At 40.8% G+C, this 20255-nt stretch overlaps 2 protein-coding genes across 3 annotated transcripts in view; one reads left to right on the top strand and one right to left on the bottom strand.

Moving 5' to 3' along the window:
• Window positions 1-17102, bottom strand: part of LOC145449375 (bromodomain adjacent to zinc finger domain protein 1A-like) — a 31322-nt gene extending 14220 nt beyond the window's left edge. The window contains exons 1-18 of the mRNA XM_080327722.1: window positions 16842-17102; window positions 15182-15326; window positions 14719-14849; window positions 13999-14127; window positions 13835-13939; window positions 12811-12898; window positions 12013-12114; window positions 6577-6604; window positions 6125-6203; window positions 5545-5728; window positions 5342-5486; window positions 3852-3992; window positions 3657-3793; window positions 1851-2028; window positions 896-1061; window positions 778-825; window positions 653-713; window positions 306-433 (exon numbers count right to left, since the gene is read on the bottom strand). Coding sequence (XP_080183848.1) covers window positions 306-433; window positions 653-713; window positions 778-825; window positions 896-1061; window positions 1851-2028; window positions 3657-3793; window positions 3852-3992; window positions 5342-5486; window positions 5545-5728; window positions 6125-6203; window positions 6577-6604; window positions 12013-12114; window positions 12811-12898; window positions 13835-13939; window positions 13999-14127; window positions 14719-14849; window positions 15182-15326; window positions 16842-16954 — 2108 coding nt within the window. The 5' untranslated portion in view covers window positions 16955-17102. The remainder of the gene's footprint in view (window positions 1-305; window positions 434-652; window positions 714-777; window positions 826-895; window positions 1062-1850; window positions 2029-3656; window positions 3794-3851; window positions 3993-5341; window positions 5487-5544; window positions 5729-6124; window positions 6204-6576; window positions 6605-12012; window positions 12115-12810; window positions 12899-13834; window positions 13940-13998; window positions 14128-14718; window positions 14850-15181; window positions 15327-16841) is intronic.
• LOC145449376 (uncharacterized) lies at window positions 6926-11560 on the top strand. Of its 2 annotated transcripts, XM_080327724.1 has the most exons (13): window positions 6926-7166; window positions 7301-7445; window positions 7541-7696; window positions 7764-7906; window positions 8236-8401; window positions 8621-8760; window positions 8817-8999; window positions 9227-9352; window positions 9409-9556; window positions 9617-9793; window positions 10320-10449; window positions 10523-11190; window positions 11261-11560. In XM_080327724.1, exons 1-13 carry the CDS (start codon window positions 7093-7095, stop codon window positions 11396-11398), a joined length of 2394 nt encoding a protein of 797 aa, XP_080183850.1. In that variant the 5' UTR covers window positions 6926-7092; the 3' UTR covers window positions 11399-11560. The 2 variants fall into 2 exon arrangements, with proteins under 2 accessions (XP_080183850.1, XP_080183849.1); XM_080327723.1 differs by having other exon boundaries at window positions 9409-9793.
• Window positions 17103-20255: the final 3153 nt, after the last annotated feature.

Raw genomic sequence — 20255 nt, forward strand, 5'->3', positions numbered from 1 at the left:
ACCAGGTTTTGCCTTCTAGCACCACTAGCTCGTGCGTTTGTGCTTTTGGAATAATTCCAATTCTACTTGAAGAGTTTTTAGGCAAAACTTCTACTCGTTCAGACTACTCAAATCGGTTTTGCTTACTTTTAGACTATTTCCATGCTTGAAGTTTTTCAGCCAAAATTACGTACTCTTTACAATTCATATTTTGAAAGATGGGAAAGTAATTTTAGCGTAGCTTATATGAGCGATGCTGTCATAAAAACTGCACAGAATGACTTGAAGATCGCGCCAGCGCAAACCAGCCGAGAAAGATCTCCCACCTGTCTTCGCCGAGCGGCACAATCTTGAACCTTCGATACAGCGCAATGTCTTTCAAGTGCTTTTTCTCACGAAATTCCCAGGCTTCCTTCGCGACGCGTTCCTCTTCGTCCATGCCTTTCAGATGCTCCTGCCAGTCGGAAAATCGGTATTTGACACTGGACCACTACTCTTCCCGCACAATCAGTCGCTATATGGAGTATGATAACGTCGCCGCAGTGACTTTGCACGAGACGTACTAAAACTTCGATTCACTCAAAAAGGTCTCGTCTTAAGCCCCAGCGGGATTTGGATTTGAAAAAATCCTTTCACGATTTTGGCCGAATTAGAATCGGACTCGCACACTCACCAGTCTTTGTTCGACTGTCATCATCCTCAAGTTTTCGACAATTTCTTTGTTTTCCACTTCGCTGTAACGAATTCGCATTATTTTCATGTCTACGGTAAAAGAATACGCGTCGCGGCAACATATACCTTTCGTTCTGTTGCGGCGTTTTCATTTGGCCGTACTTGAACTTTGTTCTGCGAAACCAAAAGTTGTATCACGACGAGAAGGACAATTTACTTTCCAACGTCAAACTCGACGGCAGACCTTTCGATAATGAATTCCTTGGCGCGCTTTTTCTCGCTGCGCTTGTCCACTCTGTAGTCGAACAGTGACGACCAGTACTTTTCCGTGATGTCGTCGATAAAATCCCGCGTCGTCACAAACGATAGTAAATGATTGCATAGACATTGCAGTATCTCCATCTTTTCGTCTGTAATTTCACCGAATCATTTCCATACAATTCAATACGTTGCAATACTTTTTAAGGGACGGACTGTAACCAAGTGCTTCTACGTTTTCAGTGATATTCAAGTAGGTCATGCGTATTCGTTATGATTTTAAATTCCTTCCACTCAAACAGTTACTTGCTTTTTATGATTTGGGTTTTGTATACCAGTTTGAAGACAAGTTTACATAACTGTTAAGAGTGAAAGCGTCATATCGGCATAACAATCAGGCGTCATGGTAACTGAATATATTTTTGAAAATCGTACCTGCTTGCCGGCACCATCAGTTATATTGTGTTAGTTGCAAAGACACGCATCTTTCAATAGAAAGGAACATTATACATTTTTGTCCTTGATGTTTTTTGCGGCATATACAAAGACTCACGATATACAATACAGACACAAGATCTGTGCATATGTATACCATGAGTACAAGATGTGCATACACCGCTGAACAAGGAAGGTGAGCGAGTCTTTTGGCTTCTACCGTGTGTGGGCTTTCCACTCTCCACAGCAGATAGTACTTAGTGATTTGCATCATGATTAGGACAGTCTGGCCCAGTTTGTACTACTGGCTGTAGATTTGTGATACCTAACAACATGGTGAGTATGCTGATCATCAATCCTTACTCGATGGTTAAGGCTCAATAATGCTAAGCATTTCTTTATTCGCATGCTATTATTTGGTGAAATTGTTTCGGGTATACAGAACATAAACTGTATGACACCAATATGGAATAGCTTCGAACATACTTCAATAGCTTCAAACTCACCCGGGGAGAAATTGTAGATGCTTGTTTTCGATAATTTTTCTATCAGCCCCGGATTGTCCAAACACATTTTCAAAGGCGTGTCGTCCGACGGACCGTAGGCGCCCCTCTGCTGGGTTCTCCACAGACGACTGTCCTGGGGCACTCGGGCGGACGACGTCAGCAGGTACATCCTCAAGATCTGGAAAATTTGTCATGAATTCTCTTGTCAGCTATGAGACGCGAACAATCCGCAACGTGAGGGATAACAGAAAAACTGATCGTCAGTTCCTAGTTTGATGATAGTTTTGACAGTCTCAAACAGTGATGAGCATCGGATAATTTCGGAGTTTTCTACAGATATTTTTTCGGATAATTTCGGAGTATTGTACCTTTTCTCTCCGATATCTTTGGATAGCTCTGACCAGAATACACTATTGATTATTATGATCACAAACCAAAACACAGACAGTCGACACCTTGTAAAGTTATAATACGACGGGTATCATGCAAAAATGATTGCCAAATGTATAAAAATCAGCCATCTGCACTGTAATTGGGGACTGGAGAGTAAACAATGCTACGAGGCCAACCATATTATCACATGTACCATGTTGTATCATGTACCATGCTTGCCACTGTTTCGGATACTAGATGAGATTCTTCGGATTCTGGGATTGAGCTCAGACACTAAAGTTGTCGGAGGGATTCGGAGTCTCGAAAAGCACTATCCACTCATCACTGGTCTCAAATGATGAAGAGACCACTGCGTCTTCAGTAATGGCAAGAATTAAATTCTGTAGAGTTACAGTGACGGGTAGCGGGATCAATCCAATGAACTTTGCGCTAAAACACTGAAATTCAGAACGTATCTAAATATCAGAATCTCGAGAGTATGCGTCTAGATCTGAGCCGAATCCTAAATGCTGGGTACGTTTTGTCACTGCCAAACATTTCAAAATCCTTGCAACGCACACCAATTACAAATAAATAACCTTGAGCTAACAGGCTGTGTAGTCATGTCCTTTTTAGGAACACCCAAACCTGAGGTCCCCACAAGTCCTCGGTAATGAAGTACTTCTCTTTATCAGAGTACTTAGGTAGGTTATGCCTACTTGCACTACTTATTCAAGGTCTTCGACTACTTTGACTTCTACTTCTGACTAGTTTTTTCAGGTAACAATACTTTGCAAAGTAGATTGGGACCATGTTCTTATCACTTTTACTAGTGAAATCATTACACAAACCGAGCAAAATCGCCCATGTATCACAGCGACAGAATATATTTATGAAGACAACACCTATTTGTATCAGTTATTTTGCGTTTGCCGCGGAAAATAAACCCTGTAATTCTACGAAAACAGCGGTTCCCAATCTTTTTCGAATCATCGCCCCCTTATCAAGCACCACACAAATTTCCACCCCCAATTTTAACGGATCCGAAAAAGCGGACGTATAAACAGGAAATTTATTCACCAAACTCTGATCGCTGGAGAATTGACTAAAAAAGGGTTTCAGCGGCTACTTTCAGTTGGTTGACCTTTTTTCACTGAGAGACAGTATCGCCCACTTAGAAACCACCGTTCTAAAAGTAACCTTCTCCGATTAACCACTAAAAGTATGCGGTCCACTTTATGAAACTACTCTCTCGAGGGCTTTCAAGCTTTTGATTTTCTATTTCAACTCAAGTAGTTTTAACATGTTTCAAAAATCAGTACTTCCAGTTCCACTTCTATGTGAGTACCAACGCTGACTGCCTTGACAGCTCTGTAAGTCGCACTCTTTCCGGCGTGAGCGTTTGCAGAAAGAAAAAAATGTTTGCGCGCTGACCTCGGACACCGTGCTGCTGTCGAGCTCCAGCTTGTCGAGCGAACAGCCCTGGTATTTCTCCGGCCAAGTCGAAGCCAGCGTCGCGAAAGCCACAAGATTTTCCAGGGAACGGTTACTCGCTGCTTTTCTGGACGCGGCTGGAACGAGCAAACGAGTTTAACGAATGTCCCCTGCGGTCCATCACCGCATCGTTACCTATATCGGAAGACTCGAGCATGTACAGATTTTCCCCTTCCTCTTCCGTTTGAGTGCGAAACAGATTGGACAGGAAGAAGAATAACAAATCGCACATCGGCCCGTCTTGATTTTGATCCATGAGAGCCTTTTCGAAAATGCCTACAAAATATAGAGAGGGTGCACGTGAGCTAATCGCAAAACACTGCAGCATCGCCGTTGGTGTACGGATAAGGGACATTGTTCTCATTCGTAACGGAGAAATCGCCATGATTGACAAGTAAGGTGACATTGTACCTTCATGTGGAGCCGATGAATTATGCCAATAGCATGTGTACCTAACTCTAGAGATAATAAATGGCATAACAAGAGAATTATCAAGATAATCGTACAGTAGGCCTAATCATTCTTTGATTGAAGTAAAATTTGATTATGGATTAGTATATCATATTGACCCTGTTTCGTAAATTTGCTGACAACGATATTTTCATATCTCAAATTCTGAACATCAACATGACCGATCACCATAACCATAGCAGGTCAGAATAACAATGAGTAACCTAAATCATGTCAAATCTGTCCCCAATAATCTACACCACAATTTAACCTACCAGATGAAGTCAAGAGCGACATGTGAAAATATTCGAGCTACAAAGCATTCGTAGTTCCAGGACAACGAGGGTCACAATCCTGCAAGCTACACTCTAATTACATTCACAACAGGATAAACAAAGCCAGATCGAGACATAAATCCTACAAGGATTCAAAGCTGGGATGGATGTTGATGTAATAGTCACAAAACGAAGAACTACATTCTATAAGTAGATTTGTAAGCTGACCTTGACCAGACAATTACAACATAACGAAGCACTAAGAAGAAGTAAGCGGCCTACGACCCTATTACCTGCTGATAAGTATTATATAATGATATATACATGCAGAGAGGGTCTTGGCAAATGTTCAGTTGCATTCATTAGCGGACAAGCGTTCTCAGTTATGTCTAAAAGCATGAAATCAGGCTGCGACAGCATAGAATATAGATATTTATGGAAAAGCATTCCACAATCAGATGCCAGATGTGAGTGTCTCAAATTGGGCTAAGTCTAATACGCCGTATTTTGTCGTGTTGAGTGTCAGCATAAAGCTCAAGGAACCATATCTATAGATTTAGCAGATAGGGGTCGTTGACAATTGTTTGTGGGTCGCGACACAATCGCACTTCAAGAAGAATAGCGAGAAATTTGTCTGTTGCAGAAGTGTGTAGACAAGGGGGATTTGGAGCTCAAAACATGCATGTGCGACGTGGTTATTTGGTTATTTATTACTGATATCTAACGCGAAAAAGATATCAATATTGAAATAACTGCGCCAGAAATGGTAATAAGGCCTCGTAATTTAAAAAACTTTTAAAAAGTCTGGCAGATTAGCATCACAACAAAACTAAAAAGCTAACTTCAACACTCGCGAGATTACTCGATTTAGACAAGATCAGACAACACGTTTGTACTCACCGAGAGTGACTCCACGAGGAAAATCGACCTTCCAATCGAACACGTTCTCAAAAACGACGATAAACTCCATGAGGGAAAGCACGTCGCCGAACAAGCGAGGAGGTATCCTGGTCGTGATCTCGCGAGGCTGAGGAATATCCTGTCGGTGAAACAGGGACGGTTAGCAGCTAACCGCACACAATGGTTCGAGTACTCGCCTTGAGGTCGTCGCATTCCAAATCGTCCCTCTGTTTGCTCCATTGCTTTTGGAACTCCGCCAGCCTCCTCTTCACCTCCCTCATCTTCTCCATCTTCTCCTTCCTCTCAAGAAATTCCTGCCTTCTCTTCTCGAGCAGCATCTGCTTCTGCTTCTTCGCCTGTTCCAGCTCTCTCTTCTTCATTTCCATTCTGAGAAAAAAATAGGTCGACTCGCTTTGCAATAATAATAACCAAAAATGTAAAAGAAATTTACTATCTACAGTGCAGAATTAATGGAATGTTGGAGTGCACAACACGGCACCGGCACAGTCTCTTCTCTGGTTCGAATTTTAAAAACGCGCGACTGTGTGACATCTCGCGTTACAAGCACAAATATGCCGGCCCTATAATTAGCTTGAGCCGTAAACACAAAAAGCTAACATATGTTATTCAGTCATGCATCAAGAAGACTTCATGAATAATTTCAATCATTGATCATCGGCGAGGAACATTATTTTTCGATAGAACACGTCTTCCAAATCAGGAAGCATGCAATTGCAATTAAACTTAATACAACCAAATACTCCAAGGAAAAACAATTCTCACTTCATTTCCTTTTGCTTTCTCATTTCGTTCAAGAGCGTTTCGTCTTTCGCCGGTTTGGGTTCTGAAAATGTCTTTTTACCTGCAACATAATATTGAGCGTCACACAATTGTCAACGTAGTCCTGTGATTTTATGATTAGAATTGCTGATATTAGGCCGTCCCGCTAGATGTTGTTATGACACAAGCAAGTAACAACGGAGCACCGCGTACGTGGAGTACAACATCTGGGATACACTACTGAAGATATATATGACAATGTTGCAGATGATTAATGACAGTTATCAATAGTCGGTCAACATCACAGCACTTTTGCTGAAAAGTGACTAAGGAAAATTTATTAACAAACCACTCCAGCCTGCTCCTGCAGCAGACACCACCAGAAATGTCGTGTAGCTAATAGCTATGTCTGTCTTGGCCTAAACGAGTCGAGAGAAATAGTTAGTGATATTTACCTGATTTATTTGCCGTTTTTTCAGTGCTCTGAAAAATGAGTTGTAAAAGTAAGTATTAACGCATGGGATACATTAATGCTTGGACTAAAAAGACTTGTAGATGTTAAATCATATAACAGATTACCAGACCAAAATCATTGATTGGATATCATTTTTCAATTTCCAGTAGTAGAGGTTGTGTGGGTCAAAAATTTTAAAAGCAACAAAATTTTGGCAGCTATACAATTGCTAACATTATGTCAAAGTCTTAAGAGTAATGATTTTTTGGGGGGATACGACTAAATAATTACTCCCTTGCAGGTCACAAATGCCTCATCTCAAAACTATGTTGCTTTGCTAGGCTCTGGAAGTAGCCCATAACTTATAAACCATTACCATTTTCTGCAATCAGGATAACACACGCAGTGTGAATGCCGGATAACTGTAATCTTGGTTCGGAAAAAGTTGCAACATAAACTGTTTGCACCAAGAAATGCTTGAAATCTACCAGACAAAGACTGAAGACAGATACTCGAAATGTTACCTTTCACCATCTCCTTTATTCAAGTAATATTACATGGAGCGCTGGGATTATCCTCAACAACACCAAGGTAAGTGCCCATTACACTTGAGTACAAAGAATATCACCATTGATTAACAAATCAAGGATAGCGCATGAACACAAATGATATTGATTTTGATATCAAATCATCGAGGATCTCACAAAAATTCCGATCATTTTCAGACGCTGTCGTTACCTCAGCAAGGAGAAATTGCTGAAATGTGCATCGTTCGAAATATCACGACATCTTAGTGTTCTTGAGATTCCGCAAGATGCTAGGGCCATATCGTTCCACCAAACACAATTGGAAAATGCACATCAGTTATCGGTGAGCAATGTCTCAGAACATATCGCAAGACGCATCCTAGTTTCCAAAGCAATTTGCGGCATCATTGATACCCCGAAATAACCATTTTTAAACAGAGCAAAATCAGAGGTCTACATAGTTTGGTTGTGCTGGATCTTTCCTATAACAAGATCTCCACGGGACTTCACAGGCTACTCAATAACAACATAAACCTCAAGCTATTTAAGATAAGAAATAACCTGCTCCGATCTCTCGATGCCCAACTCTTCCAGGTCAGTATTTAGAAGAATTGTTTAGATAGGAAACTAGCTAGTGATTATTTTTTTCTGGAAACCAAAGAAATCAACAAAACTACGGGAAGTCGATCTCAGCAACAACTTATTAAGTTCTGTTCCAAGTGGTTTATTTAGCGCCAATCCAAGACTAAAATCAGTAATGTTGTGGAGCAACGTTCTGAAAGAAGTACCGGAGGACCTGTTCAGGTATGCACCAATATGTTACTTTGGTTGATTTAAGTTCAGACAAAAGCAGGATGTAAAAAGCTTTGGTAGTAAAGAGGTTTTTTACACAGCAGTTTGCATGGAAATTTGCTTAAAAATTCCAATTCCAATTCTGTGTAACATCAGCATTGAAGTTTTAAGTGAGGAAAAACAAAATCACAAATTGTCGGCTGATGAAAAAAACGATCATTTCTACTTTGAGGAGTCCAACGATAGAGTCTGATCACGATGAAAATCCAGCATATTTCCACCAATTCATGGCCCAAGTCTACGGTCTCAGTTTTTGGTAAATTGTAAGTTATATCGTCCAGACACAACAAAGATTTGGCGGTGATCAACCTGGGTTGGAATAAGCTCAAAGACATTCCAGAAAAATTATTCCACGGACTGAACAATCTCAAAAAAGTGGTCTTGTGGAGAAATCAGCTCAAGTGTTTGTACGGAAGCATGTTTCAAGAAAACGCCCAGCTAACCATGGTAAGCAAATTACAAGAACGCAATATTAAAAACAAATTGTTACTCCAAAATTAGCGGTTTAATTTTTATTGGTAATATTGAGGAGCGTCTTGGTACAGGTACAGAACTTCAATAGGTAATTTTATCGAACAAAACATGTAGTGACAAGCAAGTGTTAACTTCCACTTCATAAACGAATGCAACAATATTTGATTTCTAAAAAATTCACATTTTACGCAGGTTAATCTAGCCATGAATCACATCAAAAAAATTCCAGACAAGATATTCAACGGCAATCCGAGCCTTCAGGACGTTAGGCTTTGGTCAAACAACATCCAATGCATGCCGAAAAGCGTTTTTACAAATAATCTCAAGATCAGGTAGCAAATTAAACTCGTCTGCACAGCAACATCAGTGACTACCGATCAAATTTTAGATACGTGAACACACTGATGGGCAATCCAGGGCTACCGTGGGTGCTAAAACAGAGATTCTCGAATGAAGGCCGACACCCCGTTGCGAAAATGAGAAAAGCAATAGAAATTTACGGAAACCGGTCATGTACGACCTTCCCTTGTATATGGAACGCAGAGTCTCAGACAATGGACTGCAGCAACAGGTATTGGTACCTGCATATTATGTCGCGTTAGTGCCTTTTTCATAAAGAAGATTTGATATAACCTGTATGTGTACGCCTCAATTGTACATAGTCACAACAGAATGAACTGGGCACCAAGAGAGCCTATAGATCTCAAATAGTAGAACGGTTACAGGATGTTTTGTAATTTTGTAACCCTTGACCCTGATAATTTTGACCCCGATTCTCATCCAAATATATATTTCAAGAGGCCTGACGGATGTCAAACAGTTATTGGATCTGTGTGAAAAGGTAAAAAATCTCAATCTCAACGGGAACATGCTGAGCGATCCGGGCTTTCTAACGCCAGTCATGAACCAGATGACAGAGCTAAGGTGCGGTCATGGTAAATGTGCCTTGTTCAATGCAATAACTGAAGAGAAATTCGCAGGATATTATCGGCCCGAGACAATGGAATGGCGGGACAAATAAATCCGGACACGTTCGCGCAAAACCTAGATCTCTCCACAGTCGACTTGAGCTCAAACAGCCTTAGTACAGTACCGGCTTCCACATTCGAAAGAAATATCATTCTCAAGGTGAATCAGAAAATTCCTAGCGAGACTCAGTCGGCTTCAATTCGGAATTACATACGCCAGGAAATAGATTTGTCCAGCAACGATATCGAAAGATTGCCGGAAGAATTAATGCATAACAATCCAGAGATTGTCAGCTTGGATTTATCTCGAAATGGATTGCGCGAACTACCGAAGACGATATTTCGCAACAACCGAATGTTGATGAAAGTCAAACTTGCTGGAAACGACATTGCGAAGGTGATAAATGAATTCAACCACCGTGAGCGCTGCCATTCTACCTCAAGCTGTAAAGTTGAGAGTTTTGGTGCCATATCTTTTTTCAATAGATGCTAGTAGATTTTTCTGTGTAGGATTACTATGGAATCAGCTGAATTCGATATCCTTAGAGCAGTGGTTCTCAAACTTTTCCACGCACCAGTCCTGTTGGAGATGCGACTGATTACGTACGCGATTATATCTTGCTCACATGGCCTCTTATGTATGCGATTGTTAAGGCCTGTCGTTGACGAGATGAATCAATAAGGATTGCCGCACACGCTTGTAGCAATCAGCGACCTAATTTCGCTCGCGTACAAACGGCAAACCAACTCAGCAAGAGATCGCGTGCTTTGCAGACGACTCTCGTTAATTAGAAACTCGATTTTTTTAAGGCTTGCTGTACCCATGTATAATACGCACCCCCCTATTTTAGGACAAAAATTTGGTAAAATTTTGCGCATTATACATGGAAAATTACGGTAATCATTTGCATACATCCATCAAGGTGAACAAAGAGACATTCATGAGTAACACTGAACTAATGGAATTGGACATGTCACAAAACCAGATAAAGGGTGGATTGGACACAGACTTATTCAAATCTCTCCTAAACTTACACACGCTTAATCTGGCAGGTAACGTACGAACGTCGTTTTATATACACACATGACACACTTCATAACATTGAGACAATATTTTGAAAAATAGGAAACGGAGTGACTGTGCTGAAGTCCACAAGCGGCAAACATAAAGAGACGTACGACGCGGCGATTCTGGAACTGAGCGAGAACAAATTGAGCGAATTCCCACTACAAATGGTTCAAGCGCGACCGTTCTTGAAGCGGCTAATGTTGCATCACAATAGAATTCCATCCGTGCCAGAAACAGGCTTGCATAGAAATCACGAACTGGTAGAATTGGACCTTTCCTACAACCGACTGACCCACCTATCAGCAAGAACATTCATAGAAAACCCAAACCTGACAATATTACGTCTCGATTACAACAGTCTGACCAGACTCGGAGATGGGCTGCTGCACGGAAATTTCCGATTGCGCATATTTACCGCCAACGGGAATAAAATCCATTACATATCCCCGACTTTGTTCCTGTTCAATTTACACCTCGAAGAAATCCAGCTGTCGGACAACATGGTGAAGACATTGCCCGGCGGACTTTTTGCGCCGATTGGCGCAAGTCTGCGCTTTTTGACATTAAGCAAAAATAACCTCGGAAGCTTACCGCGCGATTCTTTCCGAGTTAACGAAAATCTAGAAGGAGTATACCTACACGGAAATTCGTTGAAAAAACTACCAAAGGGAGAAGACCCGGGCAATTTAATACACAGTCCAGAGGCGCAAGCAATGCCGGATGATGTAAGTTCGAAGTATCATTTTTCGATGCAGGCTGGCCTATAGTATAATCCAACCTCACAATCTGTTTCAGATTAGCCAGACTGCCGTGAGACAAACTAATCGCGAACGTTCCAAGTCTGAGAATACCTACGGAAACTGGGTAGGAAAAAACGCCGTAAACAGTCTGAGAACAATATTGCAAGCTGCAGAGACCAGCATCGAGAAATGAGAGATACAATTCCAGTATTTGCTCCAAGATATTGGGGACTAGGCAAACTCATGCCTTCCCCTATGTGTGAACCTTCAGACTGGCTGGTACTATTGTGCGTGCATGGGAGAGCAAGCGTAAATTTGTTGCCTATAAGAAATAATGCCAGTATATTCAACAACATTGATTTTTCATTTTTTGCTGATATTAGCGCTATTAGTAGTAGTGCTACACTTTGCATACCGGAATTTTTGGAGTACGCAATTACACATATCGCATTTTGAAGGACTAGAAACTGTATCACGTGGGCTTAAGCCAAGAGACAGGGAATGGGATGATACCCGTGATGTTAAATATCAAATAACCGAAAATCATCGATGAATATACACATTCCATTATGAACTTGATAGTTTCATCGACAGACCAACAGTCGAATCTAGTTGTAGGAATCTGACATTGGTACTATCTTCTGTGCAAATAACCAAGTTTTCTGTTATTATTGTACGGTCCACAGTCAGATTAACGGCTGTCTCAGCCGTTGCAGATTCCACACCCATACATTACTACAAACGTAAAAGGGCATGTGAAGCATGCACGCATGATGCGTTTGAGAGCAATTTGCGTTTGACACTCACCCTCTTGACTTTTGGTGATTGAGTGCTGAATGTCGGAGTCGGCCCCGCAAACACATCCTCCCACTTCAGGCTAGCCATTCCTAATTTTTCTGCCACTTCAGGCTGAAATTAACAAGAGAATAAGGATTTATATCTGGCAGAAGCCGATAATTGTGCTTGTTCATCAAGAGACATACAAGCAAACAGGCTCAAGAGAGTATAAGAGGCTCTTTATCATGCGCAAATACAACTAAATTGAGGAAAAATGCTGAATCTGCAAATAGCAAGGAAGAAAATACTTTACTGGTTCTAGCTAGAGGCAGACCGTATATATTGGCTAGTACAGTCTTTGGTCATTTATATGTTTTAAAGCGTTGAATGTGGGTTCCATCACCCATCACTATGAACCAATAAGAGAAGGTACTGTCAGAGCAGTACACGCCCGAGTAATTATGGAGGCTGATGAGTCAACAATCACGAAGGGGGGGGGGGTCCAGGTAAATCAAAACAGTGCGACTCCTCAATACACGGATCAGAATGCTAATCTCTTGCAAATATATAATTGGAGTTGATATGGGATGTACTTTTCCAATTAATAAGTCTAATTTAGAAGCTCTAGTCCAAATATGTCGCATTTCGATATCGGTTGTTTATTGACAAAATTTGTGATGTCCGTGATATCGGTTGAAATTTCTTGAATCGCTCAGGCTTCAATTCCGGACAACAAAGCCTCCACACAACCAACAATAACAAATTGCTGCATATATGGCAACTCATTTAACTAAAAAACACAAATGAGTGAGTCCACCCCAAACCAACCTTAATACTGTATGTCCGGTTCCCACTAGAATCTTGAATGCAAGTTCTTTTAAGGAATATCTTACATTGCTCACGCCGCAATTTTCGCCTGAAACGCGGAAATCTTCTTTAACAGCGTAATTGGATTCATGACAAAAATTGACGATGCGTTGCAAACACAAAGACTCAAACATTACAAAATGAATAGGAAATTGGCAGTCAGGTCAGGTCAACACGCTAGTACAGAGAGCTCTTGTGAAAAATATTGGCAAACCTCACGACAGTAAGGAGTGAGACAGCAAGGAATGATCGCTGATCATGCAAAAACTCGATGATTGATATACACATTCAAAATTACCCATGCTTCACCATCCAATGCTAAATAGAATGGCAAAGTTTCAAAACAGCAGAGAACACACGCCCTTTGCACCAACACCGTAGCAGAGATAAAGGGTGATTAACAGGGAGACAACAACCATGATAACACAGTAGAAAAACGCGTACAGTATTCGTTGTCGGCTCGGAATGATCGATACGACCTTAGAGGTCAACCAGACTGACCGAACAACTACACCGTCCCTACATGATACGATTGTACAAAATGTTACTCAAAATGAAATTGCAAACAATGTCAGGCCCGACTAGGGTAACAGTGTTAATATGACGATCGTAACCAATCGTAAGGAGATTCAAAACAAGTCGTGCAAAGTTACGCATGTAATTGGAAAGGACTTGGGACATTTCTGTCAATTCGTGGTCACAACACTGTCACAAAGTGCAATGAAACAGGTATGGCGTAAGAAATAGCCTATCAAATTATCTTTATGCAGTGTAGAAGTGGTGTTATTTTCTTTGGGGTCGCATGAAAGGTGCATAACTTAACTGCCCACTTCATTCATTTCATACTCTTACGATTTCATAATGAATGATTCTTGAATACTAGATTTGGAATCAAATCCCTACAGTACTCACTATACAGTAACAGCTTAATATAAATACCGTAAAGAGTTCACTTCCCCCAACCCCAACGAATTCAAATCCTCACCTCAGCGCGGTCCACGGCACCGTTCTGATTGGAGTCAAGCTTGCGCCGAGAATTTTCACCTGGTACGATACTTCTTCCGGCTCCAAGTGTTTGGCTTTGACAAACCTACACAGATTTCTCGTTGAGACAAAATACAAAGACATGCTCACAGCAGTAACCGGTACTTGGAAAGCGGTTTGTTGTCGTCATCCTCATCGTCATCGGAAGAAGCCTCTCCGTTGGCATGACCGTTCATGCCACCATCTGGAATCGGCTTGATCGGGAAAACGTCCAAAACCCGGCAGCTTTCGTATCTGTGAATATCCATGCCAACGAAAAAATCAGATTCGTCAAGTCCAGGAGTCATTTACCCGTATTGGATTCGGTCTCAAGTTCTCGAACAAAACAAATGTACCGCTTCGTAGTTTTTAGCAGTCAGACAAAACGACTAGAAAGTCTGGTCGCTTAGCCGTGTAATCCAGGGTCTACTTCTACTTATACACGACAATTTTAAGCAAAACTAGATCTAGAATATTGATTTTTTTACTCGGAAATAACCAACTACTTGTATCTGAGTAGAAGTTCATGATGTCGCTTTTACTTCTACTTTTCAACAATGGCTCCCTTGAGATTCATTCATATCGAATCCCGCAACTGTGACTGCCACAAATCAAGAAGTGTTACTCATGATCGGACTTCTAACAGGCTTAAAATGTCCCATCCTTGATTCTGACCAGGTGCAAGTGCGACGAAACGTATACAACTTACGCATACAGCGTATGCATACAAAAATTAGTCATGTGCGTACACTTTTTCAACAAAATTGGAAAACCAAAAACTGTCAAGCGTTCTGCTACGGAATGTCGTGTATATTGCATATAGACCACCTCTCCAGACACACTTACTTATTTGATTTGACCCTGACTTCTAGCTGTTCCCCGATGAAGTAGCGTTTTTTGATGAACGAAAATATGGCGTCATTCAGCGCTTCAATTCTCGACAGACTCATCAACTTTGCCAGCAGAAGCATCGGTTTCTGAAAAGATCAGTTTCTGAAAACTATACGATGACAAGCTAAGGGGGACTACAAAATTATAAGCTTTACATTTCAAATAAAATATGAACAAATTCTCTTGGTGAAAGAGCAGTAAACCACAGTCTTTTCACTATCAAGATGGGCTTTTAGAAGTACAGAACTTCAATATCGCAACAAACAATATGTTCACACTGTCAAATTTATTCCACTCAAAGCTTTTCGACTGACTCTCATCAAGAGCGAATGTCAGTACATGCGGTAGACCAAATTTAAAATATTGAAACAATTTTGTGACTGTGACGTGACAATATTTCAAATGTTAAATATCTTGCCTGTAAATCCTTGGGAAACTTCGCCAATTTCTTTCTAGCATTCTCCTCATGATCCAATGCCTCTTGGTAAGTCATGTTACCCCGTTCGGTAATTGCGCAGCTCCACACCAGGCTGTTGCATAATATCGTCCTCTCGAAGAATTGTCTAAAAATAAAGCAAACATACCATCTTGAAACACAAAAAATGTAGCAGGCCTACTTATAACACAGCATAAAAAAATATGTTTTTTCGCTGATGAGATTTAAATAGGTATTCTCTATTAGTTTTTTTGAATTCTCTAAATGATTTATAAAGCTGATAGCTGCATTTTACTACAGCATCCATTCAAATATAGGATATATCAGTGGTCGGGAACCTTTTTCGTCCAAAGAGCCATATTGACCCTATATTTTCCATTTGAACTCCCAAAGAGCCATATATGTCAATCAACTATTACATCACAACTGAAGAATAGTGATGTCATAATAGCGAAAATTCGAAATCACTCCATGGGATTCGTCGTTTGCAACGTATTTCTCTGTAAAAACTCGTACTTATCATGCAGGTGGCCTTTATTCGAGTATTGAGTATGCAAAACTTGAGTTACATAGATATTTTGCAAGTTAAGTATTTTTAATTGTATTGCACTGAGAGGCATATCATATGTTTCGAAGCTTAATACAATTACCATTTAGATTTCCAACAGACGTAAACAACAGTAACAGTAAAAGTATGAATCTAATTTTACTCGGTTTTACAGTTAATGCGTCTTTTGGTGTTGCATGGCATTCCTGATGACTTTGCAGTGTTGTTGATAATAATTGTTAAGGTTAATCTTCATACAAAATTTGAGAATTTCTTCAGTCATGCGAGATCGTAAGTTCATCTTGATGCTTATCTTAAATGTGAGGACCCATGATTCGTAGGTGGAGCCAAAGATGGTCACTATGCAGCAGTGTACAGTACCCACTGTAATGTGTGATGTGTCAGTGTCGTGGGTCAGGGGAGGCAGGTGACGCAGTGCCTCACATGTCTACTAAACGCGACAGCAACTTAAATTTGAGTATTTTGAAAAGGAGATCCGACCCCTTAACCCCGAATACGCCACTGTATTAACCTATCGAAGACATGTTTATACTTTCACAAGAATAATTACACTGGTCGTGCTGAAGATTTAATAACAAGTTGCTGCAAGATAGATTAATTATACACAAAAATAAAAATTTCGCAAAGAGCCATATCTTATGCCCAAAAGAGCCATATATGGCTCGTGAGCCATAGGTTCCCGACCACTGGGATATATAATATAGTATAACATAGTATAGAAATAAGGGAGTTGATAAAGGTAGCAATCACTCAAGCTTCATATTATTAGGATCATAAAACTTGCAGAACCCCCCACACAATATACAAGTGATAATGACATTCACTCCTTTATTTCATAACATCTCCGATTCATACAAACTATGAATTCGCTTTTCATTCAAGAAGTCACAAGAGGTTCATGAACAAATCACTATCACTTTGTGTATGGGCGCAGGCACAGCATCAGATAAGCCGCAACTTCTCAAGCTCTATCAATAGTGGATGTAATGTCATTATCAAACCGTCGCAAGGTATGACAGACTGATCCAGGACATACAAGATGGAGCAACGGAGATCATGTTATGTGTTACTTACTCATAGTTGGTGAAGACTTCTTTAGTCAGTGGACAGAAGAACACTTCATCGTTGGGTGAACTAATCTTTGGCGGCAGATTGGCAACGAACGGTTTTCGGTGCAGAAGAGGCATTTTTCACAACAAAATATCAAGAAGCGTTGGAATATCGGCTGCTCGATCAAATTTAGACCATCCAATTCAACATTGCAACATCCAACTAAGAATATGTTAGGTCAGTCAAATTTTCAGACCTGAACAAGAGGTCTTCAATCGAGTTACAATGATTTCCCCGTGTCATACCATATATATAAAAGCTTCAGAGATTTGAAGCTTTCGAATGACTCTATCAAGCCGCAACAGCTTAGTACGCTACTCTTAGTATTCTGCAGAACCTTGGGATGGGATGGAAGATGACGATTTTGGGATGGGATGAAAGATTACCTTACTATTGCTGGACTTTTGACAGAGGAATCTGATGCAATAGGCCCACTGTGCAAGTTTTGCGGGTTTGAGCTTTCCAAAATTATGCAAGTGAAGGGCATCCCTAAAGGACGGAGAAGCGGAGGCAACGGAGACAGTGGAGGAAGCAGAGAACGGTCCCTAAAACGCGGAAACAACGGGGACAGCCGACAGAGACAAAAATGCCGATTCCTAAAAGTCGGAGATAGCGGAGAGCGGAGCTTTTGGTCATTGACCTTTATAGACACGCGCATACGCAACTCTGAAACGTTTAGACGGCGGAACATGTAAACTTTCGAGCTAAATAAGAATTAAAAGGCATTATATGAAGCTGAGATCACAATCTATGTAAGCGAATAGAATAACGGAAACGTCAGCCATTCGAGTTCAAGGGATGATATAGCAGACGATTATAATATACTGAAAACGGAGTTTGGGGCGTAGCGAAATATATTTCGAAACAGCGGAGAATAACGAAAAAGTCAGCCATGCGAGTTTCATCCCATGATGCGGACGAATGCTTATGCTGTCGAAAAATTAATACCTCCTGAGATGCATCATTATGAATCAAACACATTTCGCATATCTTTAATTTGCAGCTTTTGTCAGTCCATGTGTACGAATTACGATCATTTTCACAAGTAGGCTACTTACTTGAGTAGATTTAAATTCGTCAGTCAATTCTACTTCTACTTGAAGTGGTTTCAGGATTCTTTAAAAAAAGGTACTTCTACTTGTACTTGAGTAGATTTTTTTCATCGCTACTTCTACTTGAGTAGCTTTCTTGACTACTTTGACCACTTCTGGTAATATATCACTGACTTTTCCATTATTCTCCGCTGTTTCGAAATATGTTTCGCTGCTCCCCGAACTCCGCTTTCAGTATCCGTTCGCTATGTCATCTCATCGATGGGCAATCAGTCACCAAATTGGCCTCGAACAGGCATCACTGACTTTTCAGTTATTATCCGCTGTTTTGAAATATATTCCGCTACACCTCGAACTCCGCTTTCAGTATATTATAACCGTCCGCTATGTCATCCCATGAACTCGGATAGCTGACTTTTCCGTTATTCTATTCGCTTACATAGATTCTGATCTTAGCTTCGTATGTTGCCATTCAATTCTTCTGTAGCTCGACAGTTTATACACAGTAGCTCAGTGCTTCCGCTGTCTACACGTTTTAGAGTTGCGTATGCGCGTGTCTATAAAGGTCAATGACCGAAAGCTCCGCTCTCCGCTTCCTCCGCTATCTCCGTCTTTTAGGAATTGGCATTTTAGCTCTCTTCGCTGTCTCCGTTGTTTGCGCGTTTTAGGGTCCGTTTTTCGCTTCCTCCGCTGTCTCCGTTGCCACCGCTTCTCCGTCTTCTAGGGATGCCCGCAAGTAAACCCAGTCTCCTTTATATTCCCAAAGCAATATAATCTGGTAATTGCTCAATTGAGCGGAAATCATATCAGTTGCTATAGGGCCCGACGACTTTATATTCAGTCAATCTGACATCAAAACACATCGCCATTCCTGATTTAGGTATCAAAGTGTAGTGTAGTGTCAAGTAGCGCCTGTTGGTGGCATTTGTTCATGACTATAGCACAATCGTCGGCCCACTTCATATTGCTAAATCGATCTTCCGTTGTCAGATAGCCAAGGCTACGCTGGCTACCTCATTTAGGCTATAGCCTATTATTTTCACTTTCCATTCTCGAGCAACTGGTTGGAGATGACTTCAGGCTGAAATGAAAACTAGTGGCCCTATACAATATGATTATTGTCGTGATATATGTTATGTGCTACATTACCCTTCCTAACATGGAACGATTGGAAAATGACCCTCATCCATGCTAACCATATTTTTAATATCTGTAAATTCATGACACAGGAACGTTTCTATGCCAAGATAGTTAACCCGGCGACCAGCCGACCACCAGCACAACTGATAGACGCGCAGAGAGGCCTTATACTGAAGACATGGAGAGCGGAGTAAATTTTATTCTACCGTACATGCAAATATTTTTAATGAAATTCGGCCTGCAAAGCCCATATCATTGCAACGCACGTCCATAATATGATTAATACATCCAACTTCTCGAAAGCGACACGCTCGCGCTCCGCCATTTTAGATACGGCACGATTCGTGACGGCGCGGTTCTGACAAAAGCTAAAGATTCCGTATGAGGAAGCCCGAAACGATGACCCCTGCAACTATACATGATGGTTCCTGTAGAATTCAAGTACTATTCAACCTCAAAATTATTGTAACACGTTAATCGATTTCGGGTGGTCATTCTAATTGAATAATAAAACCGATTTCGCTGATAGAAATACCAAAATCTTCAGGTTCAAAGATACGCTTCAAAATAACGCGCGAAACACGCTGAGCGAAAATCTCTTCAGCAGAACAGATGACTTGAGATGAATAGCAGCATGCAGACTATCCGGAAGATGGCGTTATGCGCGTCAGAATTGACATTTCATCATCACGAAAGCGGGAACGTTACCACAACTTTTATATATAAAGGCAAATATACGGACTTGAGTCATTTATATCTAAAGCATGAAATATTTTCTGTATTACGCCTTCACAGGTCCCATTTATTCATTCTTTTGCTATCATCCAGCCGTGGGAGGAACGACGAAATGGAATACATCGATAAAAAATACGGTACTACATATATAAAAGGGACACTGCGCTCTAAATATCATGTGGTTCAAATCGAACATCGTAGTGTGAAAAAATATTTTAGCACCAACCATTTCGCCCAGAAAGCCACCGTATGAAAACAACAGGAAAAAGATTTTCACGAGTGTACTTTGCACTCTAGCTTATATCTCTGTGGTACCGAGGTCACAACTGACACGGTAACCATTTGCGGAATTTCTGATACGCATTCTGATACTCACCGTTGTTCCTGCTCCACGCTATGGAACTAAATTTTAGATAATTGATAGCCGATATTATTAATGAAGGCTAATTTA

The sequence above is a fragment of the Botryllus schlosseri genome, chromosome 11 (genome assembly GCF_051294905.1).
Source record: "Botryllus schlosseri isolate E-star chromosome 11, Bs_hap1, whole genome shotgun sequence".
NCBI lineage: Eukaryota > Metazoa > Chordata > Ascidiacea > Stolidobranchia > Styelidae > Botryllus > Botryllus schlosseri.

What these genes read in the sequence shown, in the direction of transcription:
- LOC145449376 (XM_080327723.1), top strand. Translation starts at nt 7,093, where the DNA reads ATGTTACCTTTCACCATCTCCTTTATTCAAGTAATATTACATGGAGCG. An exon ending in ACAATGGACTGCAGCAACAG is followed by an intron (nt 9,000 to 9,226) that starts GTATTGGTACCT and finishes ATATATTTCAAG; the next exon opens with AGGCCTGACGGATGTCAAAC. An exon ending in AACCAGATGACAGAGCTAAG is followed by an intron (nt 9,353 to 9,408) that starts GTGCGGTCATGG and finishes AGAAATTCGCAG; the next exon opens with GATATTATCGGCCCGAGACA.